The sequence below is a fragment of the Acaromyces ingoldii genome (assembly GCF_003144295.1).
Source record: "Acaromyces ingoldii strain MCA 4198 unplaced genomic scaffold FA10scaffold_1, whole genome shotgun sequence".
Lineage (NCBI taxonomy): Eukaryota > Fungi > Basidiomycota > Exobasidiomycetes > Exobasidiales > Cryptobasidiaceae > Acaromyces > Acaromyces ingoldii.
This window is the reverse complement of record NW_020290247.1, coordinates 1,416,160-1,435,161: the sequence shown is the minus strand read 5'-3', so window position 1 is coordinate 1,435,161 and position 19,002 is coordinate 1,416,160. Positions and strand designations below refer to the sequence as shown.

Sequence of the window (19,002 nt, the reverse complement as noted above, 5' to 3'; positions counted from 1 at the left end):
GCTGCTCCTTTTCGCCCTCTCTTTTCCTCTCGACTCTTTGGCTTTCGCTTCATCACGCCTTTCTCGCTTCGAAGCCTCGCATAGCCATCTCAAAGCAACCGACATGGGAAACGGAAACGTGAGTCTTTCTCTCGGTCCTCGAACACATGTAGTCGAAGTGACAATGCTCACTCGTGTCCCCCTCCCTTTCACTATGACCCCCCCCCTTTCCTGTTCGCTTCTGCGCGATTTGACTTCATTACCCTAACTCACCATCTTTCCGGTTCGCCGCATTTGCTTCTACTCGATACAACAGCGAGCACAGCAGAAGCGTGAGCGCAACGCTGCAGCGGCGAAGAAGGAGCCCAAGTCGCAGCTCAAGACCAACCGTGGGTGTCTCGCGACATTGACGTGATGTACGGAAGACTGATCAGCTGACCTTTCATGTGCCTTTCAGAGGCGGCCATGAATGTCATCTGCATGAACTGCAGGCAGACTTTCCTCCAGACCGTCAGGGAGCCAGCGGTGAGTAGCGATACATTGATGAGCATATGAAGGTGTCGCGTGCGAGCATCACTACGGGGACCACTTTTTGGCCTACTTGGGGAGTCCGAACTACTGCTGAGTCCGAACTACTGCTCTCTGTCCGTTCGTAACATGACTCGATGGAGAGCAAGAAGGCGGTCCCGCCCGAGATCGAGGTTTCGAAAGCGGAGAAGGGCGATTCATCGCTAGGACAGTGGCAAGGGGCTTCAGCATCCAGCTTCTTCTGCATGAAGCTCGTGATTCGCTCTTCGTTCTGCTCTCGGAGTTCTCTGCTCTGGCCCCCTTGATCCTCTTGCTCGCATCGTCGCTGTTGGCCCGGTTTTCAGGATTTGCTGACTTAAAAGTAACTTTCCAGCTCAAGGAACATGCCGAGAAGCACAAGAAGGTCAGTATCATCATCGTGCCTCTCCAGCTTGTGTTACGACTAACATGCTGATTGTTTGTTGCAAATTCAGACTTTGAAAGAGTGCTTCCCGTCCTTCACTACGGCCGCATAAACAAAGGGCGTAAAAGGCACTTCATCAGATGTGCGATTCATAGACACATTGGCACCCACCTTCTATTCGAACATCCCGCTGTCCCCCTTCCCCTTTCCTTCTCTGTAATGGTATATATTCCCTAGATCCAACGGACTTTTCCTGTCCGGCTTGATGTCCGTTCGTTCTATGTGGCTTTGCGAACAACGTCGATGCAGGGCAGGGTCATTGTCGGGCGATGACGACACGTGTTCATCGGAAGACGCGACGGTTGGACCCGAGCCGAGGACTGGCAAGGGAACCTTTTTTCCAATTCACCCTAAGAACGCCCCACCACCACCTCCGACGTTTCTTCAGCCTTGCTGATCAACTCTCCTTCCTCCATCACTCCTTGACAACATGAGCATTCCCTCGCAGCCCGTTCCCCCTAGCTGGAAGGACCTTGGCAAGGCCGCCAGCGACCTGCTCGGCAAGGACTAGTGAGTGGAGCAGCGGCTGTCTTACAGAAGCTTTATAAGAGTGACGACGACTGACCGGCCAATAAACCGGTCTCTGATTTCAGCCCCATCCATGGCTCGACGCTCGAGGTCAAGACCAAGACGCCCAACAATGTCACCTTCCGCGTCCTTGGCATGCGCGACTCCAAGACGGACAAGATCAACGGCGACCTCGAGGCCAAGTGGGCCGACAAGAAGAGCGGCACCACGCTGACCCAGGCCTGGTCGACGTCCAACGTGCTGCGCAACCACGTCGAGCTCGAGAACCACATCGCAAAGGGCCTCAAGCTCGAGCTCATCACGACGCTCATCCCTGACAAGCAGTCCAAGAACGCCGTCGTGGCCAGCACGTACAAGCAGCCCGGTGTCCACACGAGGCAGCACCTCGACCTGTTCAAGGGCCCCACCGTCACTGCCGACGCCGTCCTGGGCCGCGACGGCTTCCTGCTCGGTGGTGAGGCGTCGTACGACGTCAAGGACGGAAAGCTGTCCAAGTACAACCTCGCCGCTGGCTTCCACGCGCCCGAGTACGCCGTCACCCTGCACGCGCTCGGCAACCTGAGCCTGTACACGGCCAGCTACTACCACCGGGTCAACCCCGACATTGAGACGAGCGCCAGGGCCACGTACGACACCAAGGGACCCGCCAGCGCCGTCAACCTCGAGGTCGGCACCAAGACCTACCTCGACAACGCCGCCTTTGTCAAGGCCAAGATCAACAACGCCGGTATCCTCTGCCTCGGCTACACCCAGGCCCTGCGCCCCGGCGTCAAGGCCTCGCTCGGCCTGGCCCTCGACACTGTCAAGCTGTCGGACAGCAACGGTGCCAACGCCCACAAGGTCGGCGCCTCGATGGTCTTTGAGGCCTAAAGAGAAGGGGAATAAAAGAGTCACTGGCCCCCCGGAAAGCTGTATAGTCGTAGAGGAGACCAAGCCGTGGTCCGCGGTCTCGTCGTCCTACCCTGTTTGGGGCAGACCCAGGTCGCGCATACGCTCCCCCTTAATTGATGATGAAATGCTTTGCGGGTCCCTCTTGGATTGCGTGTGAACAGAAGAGTCATTTGGAGCTATGATACAGATACAGTAGTGGTGATGATGTCTGTCAACCTTTGAATGCGGCGAGCACTTCGTCGATGTGGTCGAGACGGTCCTTTGAGTTGAGCCGCCTCAGTCCGCTCTGGAGGCTCTCCGACGTCTTCTGGGCGCACTTCCACATTCTCACTTGCCTGGCGCTTTTGCCGCCCACGAGACCTGCGCCCTGCAGCGTTGACTTGCTCCGAGCCGTCGCAATCTGGTCAAGGACGACCTCTGTGCCCTGCAGGCGGCTCGTGTACTGCGCCGATACGCGGTCGTCGCGAGCGAAAAAGTACAGAGGCAGGGGGCTCGACAGGTCGTCTTCCTCGACGCGCTTTGCAATCGTCGACGACTGCTCGACCTTGGGATCCAGGAGCGAGAGGTCGTGCCTGGAGATGCGGACGAGGTCCCAGAGAGCCATGAGGACCAAGTCGCCGACGGCGTTGGCGACGAGATCGTCGACGGCGGCGACGATGCTGGCGCCTCCGCCGCTGTACTGGTCTCCTTGCCTGGTCGTGCCCGAGACGCCACCAGCGCTGCTCGAGGGACGCCGCTTGTGGCTGCGCAGGCCGTCGCTCACGAACCGGTTCACGCAATTGTGACTGACAGAGATTGGGTCTGCCTGCGTGAGAATGGCGCCGGTGGATGAGGTGTTGGACGGACCGAGGTACGAGACGAGGGCCTGCTGGACGGCCGAGATCGACTCGAGGATGAATGGCTGGCCCTCGGACATGAGGAGAACCTGGATGTACGACGCCAGGAGGCTCGTCTGGTCCGAGAGAATCGAGTTGCTGGGAAGAAGAAGACACTTGTTAGTTGTGTGTCCCGCATACAAGGCATCTGAACCCACTCAATGGCGAGCTTGAGGCTGGTGCGCAGCTTGCGGAGCCGGGAGGCCGTTCGCGGGTCGAGCTCATGCCGTGCCTTGCGTGCCCGTGCCCTGCGTTGTTGCATCGAGCCCTCGTCTTCGTCGGCGGGCAAGTCCTCAGCTTCGTCATCGGGGAGATTGTTGACGAACTTGGAAAGCGCCCCTGTCAAGACGATCGACGTGCCCTCCCATCCTTTTCCTAGGGATATGCAGCTGAGAGACACCAACAGTGTCAGTTTCGAGCGAGTTCACGACACCTTTACTTTGCTGGGATGGCTCACTACCCAAGCGGCGTGCTGGCTGCGTTGCCAGACGTTCCAGACTGGTTGAGATCGAGCAAGAGGTCGAAGTTGGCATCGCGGATCATGAGAATCGTTTCGTGGTCTTTGCGATCGATGGCTCGGAGGAGATCGTGCGTCTCCCACGCGTGGTTGAGGCGTTGCTCTGTGCCCTTTGCATCGCCGCCTTCTCCCTTTGCTTTCCTGGAGCGAGCACCCTGATCGCCCTCACTTTGCGCGCCAGTCGCACCAGAGAGCTGACCAGCAAGTCGCTGCCGTTCTTGCCACTGACTGGAATGGCTCACGTGGATCTGCGCGAGCAGCTCGACGATGGCGCGCATACCCCGATTGGCCTCGGAGCGCTGCCCGAGCATCTTGCTGTCCAGCGACCAGTTGAGCTGCGCTTCTTCGAGCGCGGCTGCCACGCACTTCCTCTGCTCCTCGTCCTCGAAGAGCGCGTGAAGCTGCTCCGGCGACAGCTTCGGAAACGCATCCTCGCCCTCTCCGTCTCCGTCTCCTCGGCCTCTCGGCCCATCTCCGTCCACGCTGTACTCAGGGCGGGCTGGCCCCTGCCCCTGCTCGACATTGGCACCCACTCTCGGGGAGGTAGACGTGCCGACGGACCTGAAGCTCGACGTGACTGCGCTGACAGCATCAGCAAACGAGAACTTGTGCTGGTCCATTTCGTTCACACCGGCGGAGCCCCTCCGTCGGGCGCAGTAGTCAGTCTGTGTGGAGTAAGTCGTGTCACAGCAGCCCACGAAGCCTTTTCTACCGCCGATGCGTCTGGTGGTCCGAGCGCGAGCCTCAAAGCATCACACTAGTCTCAATTCTCACTGCTCAATCTTCCTTTTTTGTTCTCTTTCACCACTCTCTGTAAGCAATGAAGCATCAAATGACGACTTTCTTTCTGGCTAAATGTGCACATGAGCATCCAATCTGACTACATGGAAATGAGGGATGCATTGCCGTTGGTGGCAGTCGTCAAAATCGGCGCTCGTCGTCGCCAAATGAAGTGTGCGCTGGGTGGCCTCATGCATCCCACTCATCAGGAACGTTGCTGCTGTCAACGAGGGGTGGTGGTGGTGGCGGCGATGCCTGGCGAAGCGGTGAAGCCACCGTCGAGGGCGACGTCGACGTGGATCCATTGTGCGGGCGGCTTGCTGCTGCTGCTGCTGCTGCTGCTGCTGCGCTGCTCGAGGAGCCTGTAGCAACCATGGTGGGAGCAGCCCACGCATTGGGGACTGGCGGCCTGGGCTGGGCAGCCGGGTTGGAAGCAGCGACGGCGGCCCATGCGCCCGATGCGCCGCCGTTGGCCATTCTTGCAGCTGGGGCAGCGCCGCCTCTCGATGTTGACGAGCTGCCCCACGCGCCTGCTGGCGTCGCGGTACCCGAGGACGAAGGCGTGGGGTTGGTGGTCTCGACACGCACAATATTGCCCCTGGCGTCGGCATGGACAAAGAGGATTGCACTGGCGACCCTGCCCGCGGGCAAGTCGATGCGGTAGAGGAGGGAGCGCAGCTCGGTCCGGCTCGCCACGAGCCTCGAAGGAAGGTCCGACGATACGAGCACGTCCTCGTCGCCGACCCACCGGAGCTGGAGGGTGCCTGCGGTCCGAAGGAGCGGCTGGAGGATGGCGCGAAGAGAGGCTTCGTCGTGTCCAAAGACACCTTCGAGGAGGACAGCGTTGAGCGGGAAGCGGTTCTCGCGCGCAATTGCGACGCCGTCCTCCGTCGTCGATGAAGGGCCAGGCCTACGCAGCTGGCCCAGGGCCGAGCTACCTTGGCCCTCAGCTCGGTAGGTCCGGTGGGCCTCTGAGAGGAGTGGGTGGGGCACTTTGCTCTCCTGCCTGCGTCGAACACTGACGCTCCTCCTCGGCTCCGCATCAACGCTCTCCGAGACAAGTTTGAATGCATCAGCGAGCTCGTGCGTGAATTGCCTCTGGGCCCGGTTGGCCGGAGGAAGAATGAGGCCGTGCCTGGACGAACGGATAAAGTCAATCAGGGTGCTTTCGACCTCGTCGGCGTATCGCTTGTTGTTGCTGTAGTATGCCAGCGTCGACTTCTCGTACGTGGTCGGCGCAGACTTTTCTGCCGGATTCAAGCCGAGTGCCTCGGCCAATTTGATGTTTCGCTGAGCGATGAGACAGGCATCGGTGCACTTGAGCTTGCGGTCTGGATTGACCGGCGAGTGCAACGAGGCGCCGCACCGAGCGCGCTGCTGGATGTTGCCACAGGGGCACTGGAGCGTCACCCAGGCCATGCATGGCTCCGTCTCGGGGCACGCCGCGGGTGCGTGGCACTTCTCTGGGCATGGGTGGCCACACTTGCGAGGCTTTGTGCACGTCTGGCTGCATGGTCCACATTCGCCAGCTTGGTGGCACGTCTGCTGGCAGCGGTGGAAGCCACAGTTCAGAACATTGTCGCACGTCTGGCCGCATGAGACGCGAGACCGGTGGCAAGGGATGTTGGGAATGACGTTCTTGCCGCAGAGACAGCGCTTCTCGACGAGGAAGATGCATGGAGGGCAATGCTCGTCCTCGTGGCAGCTTCGAAAAAGGGGACGTCAGCAGTCTGTAGGATTTGAGCGCCTTGCGCACTTAGGACTCACTCATGCTGTTGCTTGGGGTGGCCGCAAGGTGGTGGCGGTCGCGCGCAGGGAAAGTGACAGCGAATCACTGTCCCACACGGCACGGGTGGATCCAAGACTGTCCTTCCACAATGGCACGACAGCTCATCGAAGCAAGCCTGGAGGCAGGGCGGGCAAGGACCTCGGTGGCAGGTCATGGGGCAGTTGTGAAGCCCGCACTTGAGCGCCTTCCCGCAAGGCACATCGCAGTTGTGTAGGCCGGCTGGGTCCTGCTCCTCGAGCTCCCGCTGCGAAGGCTTCTTTCTCGACTTTGACTTTGCCAAAAAGTACAGCGGACAGCATGTCCGCCTGCACTCGTGTCGGCCACAGTTGCGGAGCGATCGGCAGGTGGTGGTGCAGAGAACTTCTTGGCCACCCTCTGACTCTTCGCGCTGCTTCTCGTGGCAGGTGATGGGCTTCTTTGTCTCGCCACATCGACACGGCGTCGGCATGACGATGGAGCATGGCGGGCAGTCACCGAGATGGCACTGGGCCTGGCAGGTGTGGCCACACGAGAGCTGGCGACTGCAGGTGCGCGAGCACGTCGGAATCGGGTCCTCACAGCTCGTCCGTTCCCCAATCGGCTCGGCACCACAGGGACACGTTGCGACAAAGGCGGGGGAAAAGGGGCACGGCGGTCGTTGGATGCTGATCGCATGACATGCCCGCTGGCAGAGGTGCTTGCCACACTGTATGCATGCAGAGAGCTCACGTCAGTCTTGTGGCCGATGTTTGCCGTCAAGTGGCATTCACTCACATCAAATGGTCGCTCGCATAGGGAAGCGCATGCCCAACGGCCCTCCCAGCTCAGCTCTGCACTCTCGTTGCTCGTCTTGGCCAGGCCATCGCCGCAGCGCATGTCCTTTTCGTGCTTGCCGCAATAGCATTTGGACCGGACGACTCTCTGGCAGGGCGCGCATTCGCCTTCATGGCAGATGTCGGTGCATCGATGAAAGCCGCAGGGCAGCAGCTTGTCGCAGGTGCCGCCACAGGAGACGCCGCGAGACAGCGAGGGTCCACGAAGCTGGGAGCATCTCGTCGTGACGGCTTCGGCCCCGCAGAAGCACCGGTTCGTGATGGACACTGGGCACGGTGGACAGGGGCCTTTGAAACAGACTTAAGGTCAGCAGGGGACATAGACTAATGACGACGACCGCCTCAAGACTCACCTGGGTGACACAGACCGGCAGCGCAGCCGTGGCTGCACTTTGCCTTGTTGCATCCTCGGCCACAGGAGTGTGGTGGCGCACCTTTTCCGCCGGCAGGATCCTTGACCTGGCCGTCCCAGCAGAGGTAGGTGCGTGGGACGGGCTCGCGCGCATACTGGCAGCTGGGGCAACGCCAGGTGCCCTTCCGGTCGCGAATGGCCGGGTCCTCCTGCATCGCATTCTGCTCCTCAATCTTGGCCACGCTCGACGAGGCCCAACGCTGGACGCAGTCGAGGTGGAGGACGACGTAGCATTGGGTGCAGGACCACACGGCCTGCTTTGTCGTCACTGTCGAGTAGCACACCGAGCAGTCGTACTGGCCAGACGAGAGCTCAGCCACGAGCCTGGTGCGCAGGTCGGCGTAGTCGATGGGCGCCACCTTATTGTTGTTGTTGTTGCTGTGATTGTGACTGTTCTTTTGCTGTCCTGTCTTGGTTGCTCTTCCATTTTCCTTTCCATTGCCCTGCTCATCGGTGCTCGTCAACTTGCTCGCAAACTGCCGTCGTCGACTCGGTGGCGGCTGCTCTTCACTGGCCGTGGCCCCTTCGTCGCCGTTTGTGCTCGCCCGGTCGCCAGCTCTTTTCGCACCACTGCCTCCCCGGCCACCACCTCCTTTTCCTCTCTTTGGCCCACCTCCTCTTCGCTTTGGCACTCCCCGCTCCGAAGATGCAGTCGGCTGGCCTTCACCGCTGGGGCCGTCGGGTCGAGGAGCAGTGTCGTGTGACGCTGTCTCGCCTGCAGCAGCACCCCCGCCGCCGCCACCGCCTCCTCCTCTTCCTCTTCGTGGACCTCCTCTCCTTCGCCCTCTCCCTCTTGCACCGCCTCGCTCCGAGGCCTGTTCTATGGGTGTTGTGTGGCTCGCGGCATTGCTCGTCGTCACAACATCTGCCATTCTTTGTGCTTCCTCGTCCACGACTGCCGGGCCTCTGCTCCTGACGCTCGTCTTGTCTGTACGCCTCTCCTTCCGACGCTCGAGCTTCTGCGTCCGCTTGCCCTTTTCGTGAGTCGGCAGAGACTATTCAGCAGCGATCTCAAGTCTGCTGCTGTTGGTATTGGTTGTTGGAAAGGGGGGAAGAAGGACAAGGATGCTGACGAATCGCCACCTCTTTTTTCCGTCTTCGGTTTTGTTTCGCGTCCCTCTTTGCTTTTTTCTCCGAAGGAGACGGAAAACTCGCTCTTCTCCGTGGAGGTGTGTGTTTTTAGTGAGTCAATCTTCGAGATTCGCAGCAGCAGCAGCAGCAATCGTACGTGGAGCAGAGGGTGAATCACAACTTGTGTGTTCTGTGCCTGACTCGCCCTCTCTGCTGCCCACAACAGGGACACATACAGTCGTTCGCCCGCCATGGCCTCGCCCGCGCCCGTCTATCGCTACCGGCCCATGCTGCAGTCGGGCCGCTGCGACGACGCGCAGCTGCTGCTCCGCTTCTTTGACTCGGCCCTGCCTTATCTCGCCTCCATCGGGAGCGGCGCCCAGTGGGGCAGCGAGCGCTTCAGCAGCCGGCCCACGTCTGTCGCGCGCATCGCCAACTTCATCGCGCTGAGCGACGCCACGCACGCGGGCGGCGTGCCCTTTGCGCACAGTGACTGGTGCAAGGCGTTTGTGGCCGAGCGCCGCCTGTCGCGTGACGAGGCCGAGCAGCCCCACGTCCGCGCCCTCCTCGACGAGGCGGGCCAAGGACATGGACAAGTACAGGGGCACGAGCAAGAGCTCAGCGGCGGCGGCATCTGGCTGCCCGTCGCTGCGATGCTCCTCTGCAGCCGGCCGTGCGACTACCTCGCATCGATCTGGCCGGGCCAGGACGACGCCGACCCATTCGTCTTTCTGCGCTACCTCATCAGCGACCACCGTGCCGGGACGCTGAGCAAGGGCGCTGCGGGCAGTCTTTTGGCCCTGGCCAGAAAGGAAGCAGAGGCGCTGGGCATCCGACGCATCTGTGGAGACTGCTGGAACGGCAATGAGCGAAAGCTGGTCAAGTGAGTCGTCTCTACATGCTGCTGCGCTTGCTGCTGCGACCCTAACTGATGGCTTTCAAATAGATACTACGAGAGCAAGGGCTTCCAGCCAGTCGACGACTTTGTCAAGCCAGCCGGGCCAGACGGCGAGGCGCCATGGCCAGGGACAGCGTATGAATTGAGATGGTGATACAAGATTGTCGATGGAGTTGTGTATGAATATATATAAAGCAAGAGGCCAATGGCAGCACAGCACGTCTAGCGATCCTTGTTCTGAAGGCGCTCCTCTACCCGGTCGAGGAACCCTCGCCTCTCCATGTAGCCCTTCATGCTTCCCAGGCCACTGGACCCGCCCTTTGTCTGGCTCTCCATCTCGTCGCGCTCCCTCTCTGTCAGGCCGTCATCGGCAGCGGCAGCGGCATCGGCAGCAGCAGCATCGGCCGTGCTCTTGAAGCGATCCCAGTCCATCTTTGACTTTTCCAGCGTGTTGATCTTGGTCGGCTTGGCAGAGGCTGCGGCGCTCATGGCAGCGAGGCCGCCTCCCTTTTTACGCCTCGGTCCCGGAGCAGGGCCGCCGCTACCACGAGCAATTGCTGGGCTACTCGAAGCCGCGGTGGCAGGAGCTGGCACAGAGGCAGGTCGGCCGGCGCCGTCGGCCTGCTTCTTGAGATAGGCTACGGCATCGGGATGAGATGCAGGCAGGAGCTTCTCCTCGCTGCAAGTAGCCACATGAGTCCCTACCATACTTATAGAGACAGGGTGCCTGCCACCACTCACCGGACCTCATCCCCGGCAAACTTGTACGTCTTGATGACCTTGACCATCTCCTCTTGGTCGTTTGATGAGACTGTTCCCTTGTCAGCATCAGCCGCCGCCTCCTTGATCGACTTCCACGCTTCTTCGGACTCCTGCGATGGTTTCCCCCGCTTGCTGTTCCTGTGCAGCGTCGTCGTTTACTAAGATGAGCGACGGACATGAATGGGGCAAGTGTCTCTCTGTCTACCTGAACCCACCCATCATTCTCCCGTTGGCTCTCATCATCATCTCCCGCCCCTACCCCCTCGCCCCTCTTCCTCCGCTTCCCAGCCCGGAGATCCTCGCCGAGATCGCGCTTCAGATCCGCCGCCTCGCCCTCGTCGAGCTCCTCCTCCTCGCCCTTGCCCGCGCCTCCTGCTCCCTCTCCATCCGACTCATCTGTCCACGAATCGCAGCAAATCGAGAGTATCAGCAGCCAGCCTCGACACCCCCTTTGTTCGCCTGCCTGCCTGCCTGCCTCACCAGCTGCGTCATTCTCGGCCTCGGCCTCCTCGCGGAAATCCTCGTCGGGCGACTCCTCGCCCTCGTCGTCGGCCTCGTTTGGCTCCCGCGATCGGTCCAGCGCTTTCATTCTCCCTCTGCTTTGTCCTCCCGCCTCTTCTCTATATGTCCTGAATGCGTCTTCTCAAAGGGCAAGTGGAGAAGGAAGGAGCGCTCCATGGCGAGGAGGGCGCCCGGTGCTGACGCGCACGTGACGTACAGAGACGACTGGACCGTAGCGATCCTTCCTCAAGTTCAAGTCAGGTAGTGAGCGGCCTGCGCCAAAGAGGAAGAGAGTGGGGCAAGGCAGTGGTTGTATGTGAGATTGCAAACGGTTCTGATTTTCGTATTGCTGCTATACAGAGATGGTTGGTTGTGCAGGAGCCATGGCGCGCGATAAATGACTGAGAAAAGAGGCTCTACGGTCTGGCTTGTTATTTCACGGTGACTTGGTCTATCTAATGCGAAGATGGTAGAAGAGGTCGCCTCTCCAACGACGATGCGCTCTCCCTCGCGGCGACGAAGGAAGCTTCCTCCCCTTGCTGCGTCTGCCCTGGCGGCGACACCTGCTCTTGCACCTCGTCCGCTTCGTCAATCTCTTCGCCCAGTGGCTGCAGTCCTCTCCAGGCAACCCACTGCCCAACAATGACCGCATCAAACACCAGCGTTCCCCCACTTCCCAACAGAAACGGAAGGCTCTCCCTCAGATATTCTCGCTTGGCCTCTGGACTGCCCTCGAGCGCCATGGGGTTGACGAGCACCGAGACAGAGTAGAAGAAGTTGCCGAGGGCGGCGGCGATGAAGAGGAGAATCGAGAGGCCCTGGACAGACTTGCGGACGTGGTTCTCCCAGATCTGGGGCAGGCGCGACGTCATGTAGAGCACGGTGCAGATCCAGGCAGAGATGCGGCCCAGGATACGTTCCCACGAGGGCGAGGGTGGCAAGTCGGAGGGCCCTCCCCCCGGCGCTGGCGGCGGACCGGGCCTGTCGCTGGAGCGATGGCGGTGCTTGGTGTTGTCGCCTTTGTTCCTCTCGTCGTCGCCACGACCGTGGCCAGGCTTTCTTGCCACCTGGTGGTAGAAGAGTGTCACGGGATGCTGAGGTATCGGTCGACTCAGGAAGTGCACATGGGTGGCCTGATCCCAGTGAAGGGGTGCCTGGGCTTCGTCGCCGTGGAGCACGCGGCCAAGGGAGTAAGGAGCTGCAGTACTACTCTCTGGTTGCTGTGTCGGACGACGGAGGGCGAAGAGGGCCCAGATGCCGAGGAACACGATCCCTGTCCGCTTTCTCGCCGTAGGGCTGGTGCTAGCGCTGTTCCTTGTTCTCTTGATGAATCTACCGAGCAGACCGCGCCTCTTTGGCTGCTCGGCAAGCGTCGGGTCATTCGCAGCAGCAGTCGCCGTAGCCATCGGCTGAGCCTGGCCTCCACCATCTGCCGAGGATGATTCTGCGTTGGGGGGCGTCTTGGATGTGCTCGCCTCCAGGATCCTCCCAGCTGTCCTCGTCATATCCCTGCCCCTGCCGAGCGAGCTCGCCGCATCGTCCTCTGGGATGGGTGATGTCCCTCCCACCGTCTTTCCCGAGGCCGCAGCAGCACTGGCGAGGTCGTGCGTCGATGCGCTGCCGAACCCGTACCCGTAGCCATCGTCTGTGCTTGCTGTGCTCATGATGCTGTCCGACATTTGGTTGTACGCCGCAGCTCGAGATGCAGCCTTCCCACCTGCACCCTCATCATCCGAGGACGCATCGTGGTGCTCACGCGGCTGCTCCTGCTTCCTAGCCTCTTCCGTTGCACCAGTCTTTGTCATCATGGACGACATTCCTCGCTTGGGGCTCGAGACACCCCCATCGCGCCGCCTCGTCGACGATGCGCTCGAGCTTCTCTCAGCCATCTTCTTGGCGAGGCTCGCCACGCTTCGTGCTGCCCTGCTCAGCTCCTCGTAGCCTGATAGTACATCAAAATGATGGCGGACCGAAGCACGGCTTGGCGTTGATGGCGGCCTTCTCGTGTGTGCAGGCGAAGTCGGCCGGCTTGCCGTCGTCGACCGCAGCCTGGGTAGTGTCGAGTAGGAAGAGCTCTTGCTGCCGTATCGAGGCCGGCTAGTGGAGCCGTACCTCCTCGACGTCCCGAATGTCCCGTACTGAATGACGGGGGCGACCGCGACCTCTGTCGGCTTTGCTCTGTTCTTGCTCCAGTAGTCTATCGGCGAGGTTAGTATTCCTCTCCCCCCTTCCTCCCACACAGCCGTCACAAATGGCCAGAGACTCACAGTAGTACTGCAGGAGAATGACAATGTCGATGAAGCAAAAGTACGAGGCAACGGCGACTTGAAAGGGCAGCTGGTGGGTGAGGAGGCAGCCGACCAGATTCGTCAGGTCGCCCGCACACCACTGGGCGACAAAGACGAGCGAGAGGCCGTCGACAGAGGACCGCACATAGTTTTCGTAGATCTGACTGGGGTTTCACAGCAAGCGAGGATGCTTGGGATGAGCTTTTCATACCAAATTGGCGCAGAAACGGTTAGGAATGGATCGCCCCCTTTCCCCCACCACTCACGGCGATTGGGCAAAGAGCCAGACGACAAAGGATGTCGTGCCTGCCAAATCCGAGACTGCTTGCCAGTCCATGGCAGCAGCTCCCTCCCAGTCTATCTGAGCGGTCTTGTCCTTGTTGCAGTTGCAGACGTGGCGCCTTCGCTCCGCATAGAGGTTCGTGGGACAGAGGATCAGCTTGCGAGGGGGGTCCAAGCTCGATGTTATCAAGAGCAACAAGGTCGTTGAGGCACGACCACGTGGAATCGAGATTTACACATTCGTGCCTGAATGGTCCTGTCTCCGACTGACGCTAAGGAGAAGGGCTGCATCGGTCGTCCGTGTGCAGCGCCGGTGACGATTAGTGAGCAAGTGCATCGGCAAGCGCTTGACGGGTCAAAAAACATCGTAAGAGCTTCACCGGACAAGGAAAGGGCCCCTTCAAAATGCCCTCGCTCGAGGAAACGTACAGACGGTACTTTGACGGTTTCAAGAGGCGAGAGTGGAGCACCGTCATGGCTTTCGCACACCCGCAAGTCATTCACAACGACAGAAGCTTCACGCCGCATGGCTACGTACAGATGATCCAAGACAGTCTTGTAGACCTTCCCAGTGATCTTGAGGCCTCGCTTGAGATGCTCATTGCTGATGACAAGACGGGACGGGTGGCCGCGCGGATCCGATTCGACGCACTCTCCCTAGGCAAGGCCTCGTACGAGCACGTCTTTTACCAATTTAGGGAGGACCGCATCGTCCAGGTCTGGTCTCTCTTGCAAATGTCTTTTTGAAAAAATCACAAAGAAAGGGGCTTACCCTCTCAGCATGGCCACTTACGCCCCCTCTCTCTCCCTCAAATCACACGGGCCTCAGGAGCGCCGCTCTTTTGTCGCGTCAGATGATTGGTTCGGTGAGAATGTCATTAACTCAGCGCTGTGGCCCTCTCTCTCAAGCGCAGGTTGTTGTTTCTGTAATGACGAGATGTTTCGGAGCGCAAAGCGGCGCGCCGCGACAGGGAGCAGCTGTCAGCTTCATCGCCTCAACGGAGCACCGCGACCTCTGCTCAAGCTCCGATGGCCCTCCTCCTCATAGAGGAGCGGCTTTACGAAGGAGCCGCCTGGTTGAGAGCGGTGGATAGGAAAGTGCGCGGCGTTGGAAATGCGCGCTTTGTTCGGCAAACAGTCGCTCTCCCTGTACGGCCCGAAGACGGTCTGGTCCCCCCTTCACCTTTACTGTCAGAGAGTAAGGGTGGCGGTGAAATCGAGCCAGGTACGCCGGCATTCCCAAGTCCATTGGGGCCAAAGAGAGAGGGTGGCAGCTGCTTGTGTTGTGTTCATCCTTCTCCGTCCCTTCGCTCACACCGCTTCGTGTCCAGGGACGACGGCAGCGGCGGCGGCCGCCGTCATCTTTCTCAAGTCCGTCGTTCATCAGCCCAGCCTCCCATTTCCTTCCTTTTGTTTTTTTCCTTTTCGGTCAAGAACGGCTTGATGGGGCGAGATACAGCAGAGCGCGGCTAAGCATTTCTCTTGTTTTCGCACTCCCCTTTCTCTCCCCAAATGCTCCCTTCTGGGCTACAATTGTGGTTGAGGAAATAGAGAGAGAAGGTACACCCTGCTTTTTTTTGGGCCTGCGCTTCAGACGATCTCCGCTCCCGTCATGTCTTCAGCAGAGCGTCAGCAGCGCACTTTGGCATACCGAGGCAAGGAAGCTCGCCTGTGTTCCTCTTCTCTCCGTTCGTGGTTTTTTTCCTCTCGCCCGTCCCCTCTGTCCCCTTTATTCACTTTCTCTCCCTGGCGCAGGAAAGGGATAAAAGCCCGCCCTTTGGTAGTCCACCGCAACCCCTCCTCCCATCTCACATTCCCATATCTCCTCAGTCGTCGAGGACAATCACCACCCTCCCTCTCCTCCTTTTTCCTCAGTCCACCCCATCACCGTTGCCTCTGGCACGGTTCCCTTCCTCTCTCCTAGACGACACTCAACACTCTTTTCGGCAAAAACAACGTGACGGGAGTGACAGACTTGACCAGCATCGCCGCCACCACCGTCGTTCGACCAAGATGCGTCTCTCATCTTGCCTCCTCCCCTTCACGCTGGGGGCCCTTGCGCTCTGCGGTGTGGCCACCGCCGCCACTCCAGCCGAAGTCCAGCCTCGTGAAGTGGGATTGGCTCACTCTCTTGAGCCGCGCAGCATGGGTCTACTTCCCGATATTCATTTCGACGTCGTCCAAATCACGGCTGTAAGGAGGGTCAATGCCATCCTGAACAGAATCGAAGAGGGCGCCAAAATACTCGAGCAAACCCTCGACTTCTTCCTTACCACTGGTTCAGGGTGAGTTTCATTCTTGAATCCTGTTGTGGTCGTCAGAGGCTGACCATGACTTTCAGCAATTCGATGAGCGCCGCTTTCCAAGCTCTCAGCGTGTTCCACAACGACCTTAGCACCATTGCGACTCTTACTACCTACACCACATCCGTAATGGCCACAGAAGATGACTTGTATTCCATCACCGACTCGATGGACTCGATCGTGGCAACCGTCACACGCATCGTCGAAAAACTCATCGGTGTTCAGGTGGGTTTGCTGCACGAAAGAGAGGGACAACATAAGCGATCGCTGACGCCTCCCATAACAGCCGATGTTCAAGGAGGCTGGCGCGGATGAGAGCGTTGGCGAGCTCCTTATATCGATCATGATGGCTGTCGACGCCGCTTCCTATGGTCTTATGGGTTGGTTGTGAGTAATCTCTAGCTGCGCCACTGGCTGGCTGAGCTGACCGAGTGGCATCTCCAGTCCCCCGGACCACAACATGTTCATCGTCGCCTTTAGCGCGAAATTCATCTGCGAAGTGAAAAGAGTGACTATGTCGTACTACAACGACTACCAGTACAGCGACTTCTGCGACACTGAGTTGAAGTTGTGGCCGTCGTCTGGGAAGCTCCGGGACTGCAAGGGCGGCGCCGTTTACCCTTTCGCATTTCGGCCCGATTCTTGCAATTCTTGCACAAGGTTCCCCTTCTACCAGGCCGGTGGTTGGAAGCAGGACAAGGGCAGATGGATGTGGAACACCAACACGGGATGCGGCTTCGACAACTGCAACAACGACTATCTTTGCCGCCCAGCCACGCCGGAATTCAATTTGTGCTGGCCCAAGTTCACCGTCGGTTTCGCTAAGCCTCAAAGGGATCAATGCCTCACCTGCGTCTTCTGGAAGGATATTCCCAAGATCAGCGACTTCCCACCCCCGCAAACTCCTTTCGCTTTCCCCGTCGTCAAGCCCCCTGTTGCCAACGGCTCTTCAAAGAGCATCGGTGGCATCAATGGCATCGGCAAATTCAAAACCGCTGGCAAGGCCTCCGGTGCTAGTACGACAGCCGAAGGATTCGCAAACGGAGGCAAAGTCGACGCTCAATCGCACGCAACCTCGAAGGGAACGACCGACATCTTCGGTGGAGCTCATACGAAGGAGAACTCCGGTAGCTCCGGTGCAAGTAAGGGAACCGGTGCCTTCAAATCTGGGTCAAACACGAAAGCTACCAACACCTTTACGCAAGGCGCGTCGCTGCTCAACGGGGACGTCAAAGCCGGTTCAAATGCCGAAGCGCAGCAGAACGACTTCTTCGGCTTTGGCACTTCGAAAGAGAAGGGGGAGAGCAAGGGCATCGGCTTTGGCCTCGGTGCTTTCCAAAGCGAGGCTCACACGAAGCACGTTGATACAAAGGTAGAGGGTGCCTCGGGCATCCATGGCGCCGTCAAAACCGATGCCAAAGGCCAGTTTTCGCAAGGCAAAGAGAAGAGCAAAGCCGTGGGAGTGGCTGCTAATGGCGCCGGCTTCAATACTGCAGCCCACACGGATAACACCGACACCAATGCGGAAGGCTGGGCATCTCAAGGCTCGACCAGCACTGCAAAGTCCACCGCCAATAGCAATGGTGGCAGCCGTCGCAGCATCCTCAAGCGTGCTTCCAAGATGGTTCGCCACATGCGCAGGGACATTATATCCTCGAGCGGAGGGTCTCAGGGCAATGGCCAGTACAAATCAGGCGCTAATGGCGCTAATGGCAATACGTGGGTATCTGGAGGTTCCACGGGCAGCGGTAAATCCTGGGCAAAGTCAGTTTCTTCGGGCGGCGGTGGCGGAGGCGGAGGCGGAGGCGACAATTGCGCGACCTGCAACGGCGGCGGCGGCATGGGCGGTGGGGGCCCCAGTGGCTTTGGCAAAGGTGACGACTACGGCAGCGGCTATGGCGACGGCTATGGCGATCTCGGCGGCTCAGGTAATAAAGGCCTTAGTGGCGGCGGTCTTGGCGATTTCGGCCTTGGTAGCGGCGGCGGCCTTGGTGGCGGTTTCGGCAAGCCAGTCAGCTTGGGAGGCGGCTATGGTGGCGGCAGCGGAGGTGGTCTCGGAGGTGGCCTTGGGGGCTCTGGTGACACCTACCTCCCTACCGGCGGCTACGGCGGCCACCACACTGAGGACGGGCCCGAGGATGACGAAGTCGAGAAGTTTGACCCTACCCAGCAAGACGATCAGTTTGACCCTACCCAGCAAGACGATCCGTACGACACAACCAGCAATGGGAACCCTTACGACGATGACCCCGATCAACAGTGCGATACGTGCAAGGGCGGTTACAAACCTCCTTTCTTCTGCGACTGCAAGGGTCACGACGGCTCAAACACTTGCAAGGCCAAGACGACCGTCGGTGGTCAGGCAGGTGGCCCAGGTAGTGGAGGTGTTTTCGGATCCGGTGGTGATAGCTCATTCTCGGCTACCGGTCAAGCTGGTTGCTGCCCTAAGTACATGAAGAAGTCCGCCTGCAAGACGGTCAAGGCCCACGTCGAGGGGAAGACGAGCGGCAACGCCTTTGCATCCGGCTCCGCCACCTCCAGCACTACTGACGACGACATGCAGCAGTATGGTTCTGTCTGCATGAATACTTGCCAAGCTTCAAGCCCATTCGACGACCTCAAAAACGGCAGTGGCGGCGATGGCAGTGGATACGGCAGTGGCGGTGGGTACAACCAGTATGACAAGAAACTCGGCTCCGGTGGTGGCTACGGCGGTGGCTACAACAAAGGCAACAGCTACCAAAACTTGCCATCATACTCGAGCTTGCTCCAGAACAAGAAAGAGATCTCGTCAGGCGGCGACGACGACATCTACCATGACGACAACTAAGTTCGCGCGCTTCCTTCGACGTTATCGGGCCCTGGCTTTCTTTTCGTTCTCCCCTTTCTTTCACATAGTCTTCGAGCCAGTTCCAGGTAGCTGCGCTCATTCCTTTTCATCTCTCCCCCCTCCCCCTTTCGTTAGTCTCAACGTTGTCTTCGCGTGTCGCTCGATGTCTGCCCATAGCTGCATAGCTCACATCGACGATCAAGTGTGAACAATGCAATACATCCTCTCCCTCCTCTGCACGCCCCGATTCTGATTTCGACACATTTTCCTCCGTAGTCTTTGGCCCTCTTTTGACCTGAGTCGGCTGCGAGTCAAGGAAGCCATCGCTTGACAAGACAGCGTTGCTTCATCGCTATCTTTTGTACTGTACCGACTACTAGTAACACGTCTTATTCGGCAAAGGCGCTAAGAATCTGCGCCGGCGCATTTCATCTTCTCCACAAAAAGTAAGCCGCTTCTTTCCCCCGCCTTTTTCACATCAATCCAACAACAA

General features: G+C 59.3%; 9 protein-coding genes across 9 annotated transcripts; 5 read left to right on the top strand and 4 right to left on the bottom strand.

The window, feature by feature from the left end:
• The first annotated feature begins 98 nt into the window (after positions 1-98).
• FA10DRAFT_263858 (DUF1909-domain-containing protein) lies at positions 99-907 on the top strand. The gene is made up of 3 exons (XM_025520403.1): positions 99-118; positions 296-368; positions 437-907. Exons 1-3 carry the CDS (start codon positions 104-106, stop codon positions 532-534), a joined length of 186 nt encoding a protein of 61 aa, XP_025380362.1. The 5' UTR covers positions 99-103; the 3' UTR covers positions 535-907.
• Positions 908-1,342: 435 nt separating this feature from the next.
• On the top strand, positions 1,343-2,524 carry FA10DRAFT_236516 (putative mitochondrial porin). The gene is made up of 2 exons (XM_025519078.1): positions 1,343-1,480; positions 1,564-2,524. Exons 1-2 carry the CDS (start codon positions 1,401-1,403, stop codon positions 2,366-2,368), a joined length of 885 nt encoding a protein of 294 aa, XP_025380361.1. The 5' UTR covers positions 1,343-1,400; the 3' UTR covers positions 2,369-2,524.
• FA10DRAFT_277062 (hypothetical protein) lies at positions 2,508-4,401 on the bottom strand (the record flags this gene model as incomplete). Its single annotated transcript, XM_025523353.1, has 3 exons — positions 2,508-3,363; positions 3,423-3,653; positions 3,722-4,401. 3 exons carry the CDS (start codon positions 4,399-4,401, stop codon positions 2,601-2,603), a joined length of 1,674 nt encoding a protein of 557 aa, XP_025380360.1. The 3' UTR covers positions 2,508-2,600.
• Positions 4,402-4,606: 205 nt separating this feature from the next.
• FA10DRAFT_298583 (hypothetical protein) lies at positions 4,607-8,607 on the bottom strand. The gene is made up of 4 exons (XM_025524616.1): positions 7,516-8,607; positions 7,104-7,450; positions 6,329-7,035; positions 4,607-6,266 (listed from the first exon to the last, which is right to left on the bottom strand). Exons 1-4 carry the CDS (start codon positions 8,444-8,446, stop codon positions 4,751-4,753), a joined length of 3,501 nt encoding a protein of 1,166 aa, XP_025380359.1. The 5' UTR covers positions 8,447-8,607; the 3' UTR covers positions 4,607-4,750.
• Positions 8,608-8,795: 188 nt separating this feature from the next.
• On the top strand, positions 8,796-9,778 carry FA10DRAFT_263852 (hypothetical protein). Its single transcript, XM_025520402.1, has 2 exons — positions 8,796-9,528; positions 9,592-9,778. The coding sequence occupies exons 1-2, from the start codon at positions 8,897-8,899 to the stop codon at positions 9,695-9,697; spliced, it is 738 nt and encodes a 245-aa protein (XP_025380358.1). The 5' UTR covers positions 8,796-8,896; the 3' UTR covers positions 9,698-9,778.
• On the bottom strand, positions 9,629-10,943 carry FA10DRAFT_263851 (hypothetical protein). The gene is made up of 4 exons (XM_025520401.1): positions 10,786-10,943; positions 10,521-10,701; positions 10,285-10,443; positions 9,629-10,222 (listed from the first exon to the last, which is right to left on the bottom strand). The coding sequence occupies exons 1-4, from the start codon at positions 10,892-10,894 to the stop codon at positions 9,766-9,768; spliced, it is 906 nt and encodes a 301-aa protein (XP_025380357.1). The 5' UTR covers positions 10,895-10,943; the 3' UTR covers positions 9,629-9,765.
• Positions 10,944-11,261: 318 nt separating this feature from the next.
• On the bottom strand, positions 11,262-13,431 carry FA10DRAFT_257509 (hypothetical protein; the record flags this gene model as incomplete). The annotated part of the gene is made up of 3 exons (XM_025519859.1): positions 11,262-13,003; positions 13,074-13,258; positions 13,361-13,431. The coding sequence occupies 3 exons, from the start codon at positions 13,429-13,431 to the stop codon at positions 11,262-11,264; spliced, it is 1,998 nt and encodes a 665-aa protein (XP_025380356.1).
• Positions 13,432-13,648: 217 nt separating this feature from the next.
• On the top strand, positions 13,649-14,264 carry FA10DRAFT_14992 (hypothetical protein). Its single transcript, XM_025518090.1, has one exon. It carries the CDS (start codon positions 13,782-13,784, stop codon positions 14,121-14,123), a length of 342 nt encoding a protein of 113 aa, XP_025380355.1. The 5' UTR covers positions 13,649-13,781; the 3' UTR covers positions 14,124-14,264.
• Positions 14,265-15,389: 1,125 nt separating this feature from the next.
• On the top strand, positions 15,390-18,509 carry FA10DRAFT_277058 (hypothetical protein; the record flags this gene model as incomplete). The annotated part of the gene is made up of 4 exons (XM_025523352.1): positions 15,390-15,661; positions 15,718-15,904; positions 15,966-16,066; positions 16,124-18,509. 4 exons carry the CDS (start codon positions 15,390-15,392, stop codon positions 18,507-18,509), a joined length of 2,946 nt encoding a protein of 981 aa, XP_025380354.1.
• Positions 18,510-19,002: the final 493 nt, after the last annotated feature.

What these genes read in the sequence shown, in the direction of transcription:
- FA10DRAFT_298583 (XM_025524616.1), bottom strand. Translation starts at nt 8,446, where the DNA reads ATGGCAGATGTTGTGACGACGAGCAATGCCGCGAGCCACACAACACCC. An exon ending in TGCCGGTCTGTGTCACCCAG is followed by an intron (nt 7,451 to 7,515) that starts GTGAGTCTTGAG and finishes TCTGTTTCAAAG; the next exon opens with GCCCCTGTCCACCGTGCCCA. An exon ending in CACCCCAAGCAACAGCATGA is followed by an intron (nt 6,267 to 6,328) that starts GTGAGTCCTAAG and finishes CCTTTTTCGAAG; the next exon opens with CTGCCACGAGGACGAGCATT.
- FA10DRAFT_14992 (XM_025518090.1), top strand. Translation starts at nt 13,782, where the DNA reads ATGCCCTCGCTCGAGGAAACGTACAGACGGTACTTTGACGGTTTCAAG.
- FA10DRAFT_236516 (XM_025519078.1), top strand. Translation starts at nt 1,401, where the DNA reads ATGAGCATTCCCTCGCAGCCCGTTCCCCCTAGCTGGAAGGACCTTGGC. An exon ending in GACCTGCTCGGCAAGGACTA is followed by an intron (nt 1,481 to 1,563) that starts GTGAGTGGAGCA and finishes CTCTGATTTCAG; the next exon opens with CCCCATCCATGGCTCGACGC.
- FA10DRAFT_263851 (XM_025520401.1), bottom strand. Translation starts at nt 10,894, where the DNA reads ATGAAAGCGCTGGACCGATCGCGGGAGCCAAACGAGGCCGACGACGAG. An exon ending in GGCCGAGAATGACGCAGCTG is followed by an intron (nt 10,702 to 10,785) that starts GTGAGGCAGGCA and finishes ATTCGTGGACAG; the next exon opens with ATGAGTCGGATGGAGAGGGA. An exon ending in TTTGCCGGGGATGAGGTCCG is followed by an intron (nt 10,223 to 10,284) that starts GTGAGTGGTGGC and finishes GGCTACTTGCAG; the next exon opens with CGAGGAGAAGCTCCTGCCTG.
- FA10DRAFT_263858 (XM_025520403.1), top strand. An exon ending in GTCGCAGCTCAAGACCAACC is followed by an intron (nt 369 to 436) that starts GTGGGTGTCTCG and finishes TGTGCCTTTCAG; the next exon opens with AGGCGGCCATGAATGTCATC.
- FA10DRAFT_263852 (XM_025520402.1), top strand. Translation starts at nt 8,897, where the DNA reads ATGGCCTCGCCCGCGCCCGTCTATCGCTACCGGCCCATGCTGCAGTCG. An exon ending in AATGAGCGAAAGCTGGTCAA is followed by an intron (nt 9,529 to 9,591) that starts GTGAGTCGTCTC and finishes GCTTTCAAATAG; the next exon opens with ATACTACGAGAGCAAGGGCT.